Here is a 13983-nt window from a genome sequence, read left to right as displayed (position 1 = left end):
TGAAGATCTCTGAGGTGAAGTGCTGTTGCGTCAGATAGTGATAAGGATCCGTTATGGCAGCACCAGTCACTGGTACGTCAGAGGTGCTGGTGGAATGGTTATCTTGTGGGTCAAGACCTGATGCACAAATGAACAAATTAAAAAACTTGATATGGCTAGAGCTATATTGTCTAGGTCTTCACCCAAAACAATTTCATGGGAACAATCTGACAATAGCCGTAGCCATAGCTCTAGAAACGCGTTTCAGACACAGTCTAAGTATTACAGATCAACAAAGTTGCAAGTTATGCATTAGGAGCATCCGATTCCAAATGTATACCAATCTTTGTGCATACATGTAGCACAATGTGGATAACTTTTTTTGAAGACCAAATAAAGTGCTGTTTTTTATTCAAAGTTTCTTGAAACATCCTTTAGCAAGGAGAAATCCAGGGTATAGACTTTTTTGTTGCAGAGCACAGATATATAATATATACGAGACCATTGTAGGCTTTAGATGTACCGTATGGGATTTAAGTCTGGAGGATCAAAGGTGTCTTCACAGCTACTAGCTGGAAAAAATGTAGTTGATAGTTAAAGTCAGCAATTTGTACTCCACTTCTGTCAATAGAGCGTGGAAGTTGACCTCAAAAACCTACATGTAGGTGATTTTACTAGGTTTATCCAGTCAAGGGCAAAGAATGGGTTCTGAACAAGAAATAAACCATTCCAATTTACAACACATTCAAAAAGTATTGCAAGTTGATTACTATAGTAAATGGAAGAAATGTGGACCTCCACTTCCGTTCATTGGGTGAATTGGGTGAATTCAAACACGGGAGTCTGTGGCTAGACTAGTCAGTGTTTGGTACCAAGATGTTCACATGAAAAGTGAATGTGAACTGGCGAGACTTGCATGCTCTATAATTGTACATATAATCTGTGTAGCACCACTAGTCTGTTGTATTACATTATGAGCTCCATGTCTGTATGATGTTTAAATGCAAAGCAATATTCTAATATTTCTTATAGATGGACTCAAGGGTACTTCGAATTTGGGTAATTGAAAAATCAATGCTGTAAAATATGAATGTCGTTGTAAAGTTAGCATCACACTTAATTTGCACAGTATCGGAGGAATTGCTGTTTTTTATATGTTCATTAAAGCTGCTATTTCCTTGTGTAATTTAGAACTCTAAACACAAATAATACAGAAATATACTATCACCAAATTGGTGTTTGAGCTCTTACGTCTTTCTGACACCTAGTAATATTTGAGAAAAAAAAATTGCAGGGCAAACCATGTTTCTAAAAGTCACATACTTTTTACAGGACAAACAAATTTGCGTGTAAAAGCAAAATCAGTGATAAAATACACAAAAGTGTACACTAGCAACATTTAAACAAACAGTGATTTTTCTGAATTTTGTTTTTAAAACCTAATTCTTGCTTGTACAAATGTAAATGTTGAAAAATCTCTACTGAGTAAAAGAGCTTGCTGGTCAATATTGAAAGTACAAACATATACCCTCAATATTCATGCCACAAAAGTAAGCCAACATATTGGTCAGCAAAGGGGATGAAAAGGGTTTAAGTCTTTTGTGGCTTGTTTCTTTCTTCTCAATAATTAATTCCTGACAGACATATTAGACAATGCACAATATGTACACCTGTCAATCTTTCTGTGTGTTGCATTCTGATTGGTTGGAATTGATCAGCATTGGCTACTAATGGGCCACGCCCCTCCACAGCTGATCCAATCAAGCATGAACGCTTATCTACGGCTTTTGCAAAATGGAAACCTCTGTGAAAATACTTGCTTTTGTAAGCGCCAAGCCGGAAACCAACAGTGTTATCTGTCAATGAAAATAAGACATGAAACTGAAACTTTTGCGCAATTTACCCAGGCCAAGTTTCATGAAGACCTGACAAGAAATTTGGGGAATAACTGAGAAAAAAAATTCCCGAAACTTTCTGTTGCGGTTTTCATAACCAGGCGCGGATCCAGGGGTGGGCCGCGGGGGCACGTGCCCCCCGTCTAATTGACTCCACACAAAAAAGGGGGAAAAAGAAAGGGGAAAAAAAGAGGGAGGAGAGCGAAAAGAGGGGAAGGAGGAGGCAACCTCCTTACAAAAATACCGGCGCCGATATTAAACATCAGCCTGCAAACATTGCGTAGTGGCAGTATGACAGCGAGCTCGAGAGTCGATCGAGAAGCTTCGAAATAAACCGCGATCCCACCGTACGTACCCCGTATAACGTAACCCTGCATGTACATGTATGTATACTTATGTATGTACGATGCATTCTCTACGAAAAAGCACGTGCAGCTTTTTGCTGTGTTGCACGACACAGGGGTGTGTTTTCCTAATATCAATTTGCCATTATTTCCACGCACTTGTAAATTACAAACTATACTTTTCACGAAGTCCAAAACATTTCATTGTTTTAAAATGAGTTCTTCAACGTCATCATACAAGTTTCGTAAAGACTTCATTCGAGAAACGATGTAAAACCCTGAAAAAAAATAAACACCCCTGAAAATATACATGGATTAGTCCATAAAAAGTCTTCTTTTTTTTTTACGGAGAATGGCGCGATCCGTCTGGTTTTGACATTACTACGCGTTGCTGAAACTACAAATCTGATAAGTTTGGTACTTAAAAAGGATCTGTTTGTTCTTAAGACAAAAAATCAGCAGTTATAGCCAAGAGGCAAGTTTTAGCACCCGAGACATGCTCTGGCAATTTAGACGGAACGCGGTGTGTTGCTTTTTCAAGTGCATGCAAGCGAGGAACTTTGTTTAATATCGGAGTTCACCAGTGGCGGCCGCGGGCCGGCGCCCGTCCGTGACGGGTCGGGATATGTATACACCAATTCCTGTATTTTTTTACGTAAGGCTATAGGCTTACACTATGTTCCAGGCGGCCACGGCAATCCCGTTTCTGGCCACCGTGGACAAAACGGTACGGACGTGAGACAACGACGGGGGACAGGATGGGCAAACGTGACAGGCTGTGGATGCCGGGCCAGATTTTTAAACTGTCAAAAAATTTGCCACGGCAGTCACGGTGCGGATGAGAAACCTAGTAGGCCGTAGTAAAACGGGGTGAATGCAACAAAACGTGACAGTACGTGATAGGCCGTAACAAAACGTGGAGACGGTCCGTAGAAGGACGGGAAGCATTCCCCGGCATCTTACCGGTCCTTTCAAGTTTTGTCAAGTTTTGTCACGTTCTGCCGCGTTTAGGGGGCGTTTTGTCACGGTTGCTGCGCGTTTTGTCGCGTTTTGCTTCGTTTCTCACGGCAAGCTAGGGTGTACGGTAGCCGTTTCATCAAGTTCAATCACGGCGCGTCCAGATGTGTAACGGTTTACGGGCCTAGTGCGATGTGGCGCGTTGCGTTCTACTACGGTCTGATACGGCGAGCGCGGTCTGGGAGGGAGTATAAAAGCATACAATGATTGCTATTGCTTGGGAGGCTTTCTTTTCATACCGTGGGCATAAACTTGCTCCGAAGCTGCCCGGCGTACACGTTTCATCCGTAGAAAGCCTTGACAGAACGCGACAAAACGTGTCAGACTTTGATTAGAACGTGAGGAACGTGAGGGACCCCAGAGGGACCCATCAGAACGTGACAGGCCAGGAGAGAACGTACTGGCATTCGTGGTAGACCGCGGGCCGAACCGTATAGTGCGCCTTTGAGCCTCCGGGACTCAGCAGCCCCTCCCCCCCCCCCCCCCCACGGCCCATCACAGTTACCGTGATAGACAGTGAGAAAACTTAGCAGGACCTAAAAAAAAACCTTGACTACGAAGAAAAAAAAGTTGCCAAAATCCCACGGCGCACTACGTTTCGAGGAAACGGGGCTGCCGTGACCGCCGGGAACATAGTGTAAACCTAGTCTAACAAAATGACAAAAAACCCTTCACAATGTATCATACCATGTGTGAATTGCAATCATGGCGCCGAAAGGCCCGATGACTATTTTCTGTATAGACAAGTCGCATGTATACGAACTACGATGAGTTTATACAATTTGTCTTGCTGCGTCGCCGATCTCCCGATGTCATGTAGGCCTACGTGTACAAAACTAGGCCCTATTCTTGAAATTGAAACTGGACTGAATTAAAATCTAGAACAGTTCTGTAAAATGTTTGGGCAATTACATTATGCATGCATAAGATACATGTACATGTAAGTCATGAGATAAAACTGAGCTGTGAAGTTACAATGTGCATGGAGGCCTATTTGCTCCTCTGTTTTAGTTTGATTGAATTACACTAATTTTAAACTTGAATTCAATTTACATGTTCAAGCGGTTTGTTCTCATTGATCAACTAAAAATTTCAAATTGAAACAAAGCATTACAAAGCATCCTTGCAACAGTTTACAAACTAAGTCTATACAATTCCTTTTTGAAAATATAATGCACGAAAATATGCAGACGACAATACGTGGTTCTCAAGTGAAGAACAGAAGAATCTTAAAGAGGTTTGTAATAGTAAGAGTATATTTTAAATCAATAACAAATCCATATAATCTTTAAACATTTTTCTCAAATAAGTCAGGGTAAAAGGGGCCAGGAATCGCCTCAGATTGCACCACAGAGCATCTAGAATCCAAAATTTCCCGGGGCCCGCTGGCATTAGTCCTCCGAGCAAATTAACGCATCGTTGCAACAGTTTATAACAAACTAAGTCAATAAAATCCCTTTTCAAAAATAAAATGCAACAGAACATGCATGAAGACGAAACATATGGTCTTCAACTTTGAAGTACACAGTATATAACTCAACGCTTGTAAAAGCAAGAGCTTATTTTTTTTTAAATCCTTATATTTTAATCGTAAAAACTTTTACTCAAATAATTTGGGGTAAAGGGGCCAGGAATCGCCTCAGATTGCACCACAGAGCATCTAGAATCCAGAATTTCCCGGGGGCCTTAAGCGGGCCCCGGACCCCACGCCGTAAGGGCTTCGCGCTCCGCGCTCGCATTAATTCTCGGAGCATGCTCTAAAGGTGTGCCCCCCGTCTAAAGAAATCCTGGATCCGCGCCTGATAACAGGCACATTATGTACATGTGCGCACACTTTATACCCAGGCGAGGGGGTGCTTGTTAAGACGGATAATGTAACAACAATGGACTGATAGTGTAGTACATTTTTACTACACTATCGGTCAATTTGTGTGACATTATCATTATCGGTTAGTGATACAGTATCGGTCAATTTGTGTGACATTATCAGTTGGTGATACATTATCCGTTGGTTACTACATTATCAGTTGTAACAACCTGCTGTATCAGATTGGGACCAGCCAGCCAACCCCAGCAAGCCTGATGGTCAAGTAGTTGAGACATTTGCACTAGGAAGCAGGAGATTGTTGGTGCGAGTCTCACTCGAGCTGCTTTTGAATTGTGAAGTTTTGGTTTTGTGTTCATTTTTTGTTTTTTGTTTTTAAACATTTTTTAACCAACTCCCCCCCCCCCCCCTTTTAATCTTTGGGACTTTTGTGTGTGGAAAGGAAGTTTATTTCAGAAGTTGGCCCAAAGTTTGCTGAGTTTTAATTGATTCTCAAGAAAAATGAGGCATCATTTTCTGGACTTTTAATGAAATTTCAGGGCAGCTGTATATGTAAGTCCACTTGCCAGAAAACTGTGTCTGGAAACAGTTTTTTGGTCAACGAAGATCACATTTCCATTCTGGCCCACAACCATCCCGTGTCTTTGGCGAGTAGCTCACCTTTGTTGCTTCAGCCAGGGAGACATCTCCCCAATGTTCCGTTGCAGCATCTTGGATAAATTCCTCAGAAACTCCCTGGTGTTGGTCTATTTGGTGGATAGCTGGTCCTCATACAGCTGGTTCCACAGTGGAGTCACCATGTTGTTTAACCTGTAGATTGGGAAAAGATGTGAAAAGCACATCCAGTATTCCAGAGTCTTAACAAATTTTGGAAAAAGTGAATAGCTCAACTGCTATAAGCCTTTTTCGATATATGGCAGGCATAATACAAGGGTGTTATTTGATTTGGGTATATTGGGGTAACTTAATATGCAAAAGACTAGACCCAAACCAAATAGCGCCCTCGTATTGTGTGCACCGTATCTCCAAAGGGTAATGGATTGTGTGTGGAACTTGTCATCTTTCTACATACAACCATTCTCCTAACTTCAGTTCATAGTTCTGGTAGTGCATGAGCGAATTAAAGATTAAGCTTGAAACAATGAGGGTAATGTGTTCAACTTAGACAGTTTATCAAATAAAATAAGAACCATCTGAAACTGTGAATCGCACACACTCTACACAGACATGCCACCTTTAATGCTGTACCTTCTAGGGAAAAAAAACAAGGAAAACTGTCCACATAACAGTTTTACTCAACAAATGCCGGATGAACTACTAAATTTACTTAAAGTTCCGTGCTATTTTCGAGTTTCATCCCGAAAAACAGATTTCTTTACCAATCTGCTATTTTTCAAGCAATACAAAAGTTATTTACTTTTGAATGAAACACCAAACACAAAAAAGCTCACGTTCAGTTATTGAATTATTACTTTACAATTCCAAATTATTGGCTGCCAAACATAATTTCTGTTCTTGCTGGGTAGGCTGGTTCCCCCCCCCCCCCCACAATCAGTATCAATAATGTACGGACGGGAGCCAATCTGTTGGCAAAGCTGGTCATCAGTTTGGGCCAAGAACAAAAAGAAAAGTTCATGGGTAATTTCTTAGTTTAACATTTCATCACCGACACCACGAACTGACACCTGGTGATCAGTGCTGCAGAAATACAAATCGGAGAAAAACGGTTTTAAAGGTTTGACACGAATTTACTCACTAAAATAATCCATCTATCTTAGAGGTTTTGGTATCACTTAACGTGAAAATGCTTAAACTACTCAATTATAAACGTTATATTGTGAAAATCTGCTTAGTTAATTAGCAATTAAATGATTCAGATGGGTGTCAGTTCGTGAAACCCAAAATTTATGTGTTTTCGGAGAGTGCACGCATGCAACAGCATTAGTGAGTGTCACTTCGTGAAAACCTAAATTGACGCATTTTGGGAGAGTGCGCGCACACACTGCGCATGTGCGCACTCTCCGAAAACACGTAAATTTTGGTTTTCACGAACTGACACCCTGTGCAGGGTCACTTCGTGGTAACAAAAAATACCAGAATTGACCAATTTTTTTGAAAATTCACTAGTAAAATTTGCTTATTTTAGATGATTTCAGCAATTTTAACTTCGTCATGTGAAACTTCATGATACAAACTGCTTATATGTGCAAAAAAAGAAAATTTGAATTTTTAATTTTTTTTGTACACATGTGATGCAGAGGGTGTCAGTTCATGGTGTCAGTGATGATTTGATAGCAGAAGTCTACATGTAAGTACACTTTCAATTTCAAGCAAGAGAGTGTAGGAATTCCATGGTTTCAAATCTTTGTTGATGCAGTGACTATTTGTATCTGTATTTTAAATGTCTTTCTTGATTATCCAAACACCAAATCTAAAGCTTGTGTCAAGATTCTAAATGTGAGATATAAATAAAGGTGTTGTAAGCAAAATGTAGGGAACGACCTGAAAGATTTTGTGTCATTTTTTTGATCGGCATCTAATTTTATTTAGTTATAGATAATTGAAGTGTTACGTTATGTCTGTGATCTATTATGAGCTGTAAAACTCTGTAAAAAGTGCAGAGTGCCATTTCACTTTTTTTTAAGCAACCTAGATATGAGCAAAACCGACGGATTACATAATGTACATGTAAAAAAAGTCTTGAAGAGAAAATAAAAAGTTATTCTGAAGCATATCTATGCCAAAGTCAACTGAAACTCTATTGCCTACTTTGGTTTAGTATGTATTCAAAACAAGGAACAAAGAACTAATCCTTACAAATCTTAGAGATGAAAAAACACTAAGGGGAAAAAATGCAGAAGCTTTTTGTTTCAACTACACATTGCTCCAGGTCTTATATTCGCTATTAGTATAAAACTGGAGTGATCTTGAAATAGGACAGAACACTCTTTGCTACATCTGAATAAAAATGTTGGATATGGAGAACGATGAAGTTGAAAAGCACCTTGAGAACTTTATCAAGACTCACAAAAGAAATTAACAAATACTATGGTTAAGTACTGAAATCAATGCACCAATTGGCCTCCTCTTAAACTTGGTCTTTCTCTTCACAGTCATTCGAGTGAAGTCCATGCGTACATTCATCAACATGTACTTATCCAATCTGGCTGTGGCTGACTTGCTCTTCCTTATGACTCAATGTATATTTGTATTGTGTTCATCCGAAGTGTACAAAGCATTCCAGAGTGTCAAATAAAACCCGGGACATACCGTTATTTTGTTTTACCATTTTGGATTTCCTCAAAAACAAAAACAGTAAACGAACCATTGACCGTTTTGTCGTTTTACAGTTTTATAAAACGACAAACAGTATTAAGATAAATACGGTTCATCCATTTTATAAGTTTAGGAAAATTCATTATAGCACAACGATCCATTATTTTTGTTTTACAGTTTTACACAAATAACTTTGAAAAACAGCAAAACGGTCAGTATTGAATACACACTGTTTTTTTATTTTAGTGTCATAGTTAACAGTCCGTGGTGCATTTTGTGGCGGTGGGCAAGGGGGTGGAGGGGGACCCTGCTTTACACGAGTGTTGGCTCGGCATATTTAATGCGTGGTGTGATTCCTGGTGCGGATCCTGACCCCCTTCTCATGCGATTCAGTTGGTGGGGCTTAAAGAGTTGCAAGCAAAAATGGCGCTGGAAAACTGCAAGGGAGGGCATTACTTTTCACAATGGATACAGGATGGTAAGACGTTTGATGAAGTGCAGATATTTTGAAGGAAATTGTAGTTTAAGTCGACACAGCTCTTCAATAGCTAATTCGCAAATTCTGTCGTGAGAACGAAAATGTAAGGAAGGCCCAGGCAATGACTCGATCCCAAGGATAAAAATAAAGCAACTGACCGTTTAACGCTTTCTACAATTAAAAACAACAACAAAAAGTATTTTTGTGTGTGTGACTTAATACCGTTTGACCGTTTCACAAAACTGTAAAACGACAAATGGTCAAACGTTCGTTCGCGGTGTTTGTTTTTGAGGAAATCCAAAACGGTAAAACAAAATAACGGTATGTCCCGGGATTCAAATACATGTTTGTTGCTGTTTCTAGTTATTTTGTAGTGATCATAGCAGCTGAGAGATTCTCTGCAGTGCGCAATCCTCTGACATTCAAGGAAAAAGCCTCTAAATCTCGAGCAGCAAAGATATCAGCAGGACTCTGGGTGCCAACAATTATTGTTGGTGTGATTCCAATATATTTGCCAGAGAATTTCTTTAAAGACATCATTTTTTGAATTAATTTCGTTACCAACACTACCTGTTTAGTAGCCACTCTTGCTTTGTACATCTTGGTAGTACTGTAGTTACTACTAAGTGTGCAAGCAATCAGCACAGTTGCCAAATTGTCCCAAGCAAACAGGCAAGCTCCTCTGTATGGTTATCATCAATACTGCCATTTTTTTTTCATTCTGAACTCACTGAACGCTTCAGCTGCAATTATTTATACTCTGGGAACAACTTATACTTTGCCTGCCCAAGATATTGAATATCTAAAACTTGCAAAAAATCTTCAGACTTATCAATAGCTCAATTAATTCCCTCATCTACAGTGCTGACTAACGCTGACTATCGTGCAGCTGTAGTCAAGGCTTTCTCATTCCTCAAACTGTGCTGTCGTTATAAGATGGAATTTTTTTTGCGTCGGGGTGATATAAATCAAATTAGGTTTTGCCCTGCACCAACGTTTTTAAACACTGTATACTCAGTGTATTACCAGTGAAAGTTGGAAAAAATCACTCGGGTGGGATTCGAACCCACGACCTCCTGCTTTCTAGTGCAGATGTCTTACCACTCGACCACCGAGCTAACGGGATCGGGTGGCCGGTTCGAATCTGATGTACATAGCGGCAGGTACCGCATAAACTACATGTATTATAAGATGGAATTTTCTGTTCGAACCGGCCATCCGATCCCGTTAGCTCGGTGGTCGAGTGGTAAGACATGTGCTGTCGTTGCTTCCCAAGACGGAATCCCAGCCGACCATTGCAGCCAGGGAAGCAGATTGAGCTTCATGTGATTCCACAGGCAGAAAATGACCAAGAGCACAATGCTGCCAGGCCAAGTGGCAGCAAGCCAACAAGCCAAGGGCATGTACAACACACAGCGAGTCAGCAGTCACTGGAAAGCTGTCAAGAACAATGTTCCTTTTTCTCAGTGCTTGCACACGCGGTACACAACGCATTGATATTCGTGTATGAGACAACTTTCTCTCGGGAGGTAAAGCCCCTGTCACACTGTCTGTGATCTTATGTGCGCTCTTACTGCGTCCTTGAAAAATAGCTGGGGTGCAAAAACAACTACTGGATCGCAGCAACAACTACATACAGGTTGCCAGATGGGCCTCGGAGGGTCTTAATGGTCTCCGATGAGCGCCAAGATCTTTGAACATGCCCAAAACAATCGCAACACCTCTACGCTCTGGCCAAGGCGCCGCAATGACGCAACTCGAGGGGCTGTGCGAGCGTGAATCGTGCGACATTGAAGTGGCATTGAGGCAGCCTAGGGGCAAGACAGTTGATGTAGTCTCCATGAGAAAGTAACTCGACTGCAATGAACTTGTAGAATAATTTTGAAACTGGACTGTGTATTGACCGTTTTGTCGTGGTATTTATACAGCGCAAGTGACGTCACATGAGCGTATTTTGGTCTAATAGAGAGCGCGACGCGAGGTATTAGGACGTATCAACAGCGAGCAGAGCGTAGTGTGAGCGCAGTGACAGCGCAGCAGCAGCGACTAGATAGAGTAATTGAGCTTGACAGGGGCGCATAGAGAGCCAGTTGAGCGCATCGTAAGCGTGGGGAGAGCACAGTATGAGCGTCAGAAAATTGTCATTTTCTTGCGTCCTCGCTGCGATTGTTAAATTTATGAAATATTTTTGGTCGCCGTAAGGTCTCCTATGAGATCGCATATAATGTGACAGGCCCTTAACACACTGAGTAAACAGTGTATATACGTCGGAGAAGGGCAAAACCTAATTTTCATCTGCAAAAATTCCATCTTGTGATTGGCGCATATTACCGTGAAACGCCTTACTGGTAACGAGAAACATTCACAGCATATTATCAAGAATAGAAAAGTATTTTACTTTAAAGTAGGGAATTGTCAATACTTCCTTGTGTCATTAGTAATGTGCAGGACCAGAACAGTTTGCAACCAACTGTCAGTGTCACATTCCCTGGTTTGCCCCTCCCCAAGAAATATGACCCTCAGAAGTCTGGTACACCCGTCACACAAAATAAATTGTCACAAAAAATAAAATGTCAATTCACTTGACAATTTATTTTGTGTGACGGTGTTCCAGACTACTGAGGGTTATATTTCTTGGGGAGGAGCAAATGAGGGAATGTGACAAATGGGGGCTCGTCCGAGTAATGAAAAAACAAATTGAGAAAAGCCAGTAGTCTCAGGTGTGTGGTTATACACGATAGATGTTCAAGGTGGTTTATGGAAGCCCTTGCTAGGCAGAGTGCATTGAGAAGCCCAAATTGCGATGCCTATAGACAGATTGTCATGTCATGTTGGCAATTATGTAACATGCACTAAGTCACAAGGAATCAAGCTGTTGTTGCTTAAGTTCAGTATTTCTGGAATCTCCCCTCACAAACGCACTTGCGCTAGGATTAGTTTGAAAGTGCTTGTATTGTTCTTGTTCATAGGGCTATCTAGCTCAATCTACAAGTCTGGAAGTAACAGAACGAACCGACGAAGAAACACGGCAAGAAATACAAGAAGTTGCTGGGTGCATAACCAAAAAGTCATCGCTATCAGGCCACCGCGACCAAAGGCCGCATGCCCTTCCAACTTGGTTGCAATGCCCCTTCAAAAAATACACACGTCGCGGCCAACTTGGCCAGCGTGCCCTTTTGTCATGTTTGTATTTTACCTCTGCATGTCCCGTCATGACAATCACACATCACAGATATTGTGTAGAGGATCTGTGCATACAAACACCATTCAACAAACGTCTAGTCGCGGCGAAAATAATACACGTCTTTTTATAGTTAACGTTGTTGTGTTCGTAACTACATGTACGTACACACGCAGGTCATCTCATACCCCGGTACACCATAACCCAGCGAGCAGCCCTTCCCGATCTCCTGGCTATGGCCAAACATACGGCGCGGTGCCACTGTACGATGTACCGTACATTATGCACATCATTGCAACAACCGCTAACCGGAGCGTAATTATCATAATACACTAATATATTCAACTACCAGGAAAACCTTGGCGTTGATTGGTCAATATTGCAACGTTAATATCACATGTATTTTCACGTGACTGACATATTGTGCGGGCAAGTTGTCAAGTTGATGATTAAAGTGAAATCTGTTCAATGACGTGTTTGTTTTCAATTATTTTTTTAGAACATTTTTATGTCTTTCTGCACCACGAAAGGTACAGAAAATAGCTCCAAAAATTTTAACACAAATGGTGTAAGGCCGACACGATACTTAAAAAATGGAGGAATCGCCGCAGTGGACAAGTGACTGTCGTCATGTTTACCGCATGCATGATCGGCTGGGGCTGCGATGTCAAGCACGGCATGGCAACACGCATCACACGGTGAGAGGCTCAGACCATGTGTAGCAAACTGTCAAAATGGAAGAGTGAAGGCTCTTTTTAGCGCATGGTTTTTGCTGAGGCGGATGTTGTACGTGACCTTAGAAACTAAGATAAACTGCTTCACGTTGAACTTGCTATACTTATAACGATGTCTGGACGCTCAGTAGTTTTATTTTTTACGACGGCCGGACCTCCCGTGGCGAGCGACCGTTTTAACTTTTACCGTTTTAGCTAACACGGTGTCTGAACATGGCCACATGAATTTTTCACCTGCATTAAAGGTTTATTTATTTCAAACATGAGGAAGTCTAGTCTTTAGTTTATGTTTAAGTAGACTTGCATTGAATAGTTTTTAAAGCAGTTTGTTTATGAGTAAGGTATATGATCAATATCCTTATTCATGCAAATTGTTTGATTGGGTTTACCACCCGCAGTGAGACCTCTGGTCATTTTTTTAAAATAACTTTAAGTAAGATGTATTAAAAATGAAGCATTGCAGCCACATTTGTTTGTTCGTATAGCCCGTCTATGCATATTTTTGAAAAATACAGAATTTTTGTAATTAAAAATACAACTTTTGGAGATTCAGAATACAGTTTTTCGATCCCAAAGCTTATCGAGCCACATTCGGAGCCGTCTCAACCTTGTCTCAATGGGTATCGCGCAAGGCAATGCTTGGACAAAATGCAACTGGGAGTTCGAAACCCATGAGGAGGAGGTTGAGGCGGCTCCGAATGCGGCTCGATAAGCTAGTCTGGTTCCTAGACCAAAAGATTACTGATTATTCCTGATGAATCTTAGGTCCGGTAGCCTCCGGTAATACATTGTATTACAATTTACATCACGTGACTAAAACGGGAGGAATTCCTCCTTTTTCCGAAAATTTCCAAAGTTTCGTCAACAATCGGATAGCGACCGAGTATTTCCAAGTATATAATATAGTTTAATTAACTGCTAACTGCTTATTAATTTTATTTTAAATGAGTTGATAATTCATATTCATTGCTTTCATTTAGAGAAAACTTGAAATTCAACGACGATTTTGTGCGTCAAATATACTAGGATCGTATGGGTGAACTTTTTGCTGCGTCATTTTTTGCTGCGTACAATTTTGAATTTGACGACCGCTACCGGGATTTTCCAAAACTCGGTCTTTATTCGGCTCCGCCTGCTAACAGTGCTATTTGGGTGCCTAAGTTTGAAGATTCCAAATCAACATTAGTCAATGTTATGTTACAGAAACATCAACTGTATTATTTTAACTGTATGATATTACGAAGAAAGCGATTA

At 40.8% G+C, this 13983-nt stretch overlaps 1 protein-coding gene across 1 annotated transcript in view; it reads right to left on the bottom strand.

The window, feature by feature from the left end:
- Window positions 1-5670: 5670 nt before the first annotated feature.
- LOC119742838 overlaps window positions 5671-13983 on the bottom strand; it is a 30327-nt gene continuing 22014 nt past the window's right edge. The window contains exon 4 of the mRNA XM_038219037.1: window positions 5671-5870. Within this exon, the coding sequence (XP_038074965.1) occupies window positions 5829-5870 (42 nt within the window). The 3' untranslated portion in view covers window positions 5671-5828. The remainder of the gene's footprint in view (window positions 5871-13983) is intronic.

This window comes from Patiria miniata, unplaced genomic scaffold (genome assembly GCF_015706575.1).
Source record: "Patiria miniata isolate m_02_andy unplaced genomic scaffold, ASM1570657v1 HiC_scaffold_6, whole genome shotgun sequence".
Classification (NCBI taxonomy): Eukaryota; Metazoa; Echinodermata; class Asteroidea; order Valvatida; family Asterinidae; genus Patiria; species Patiria miniata.
This window is presented reverse-complemented; position numbering and strand designations above follow the sequence as displayed.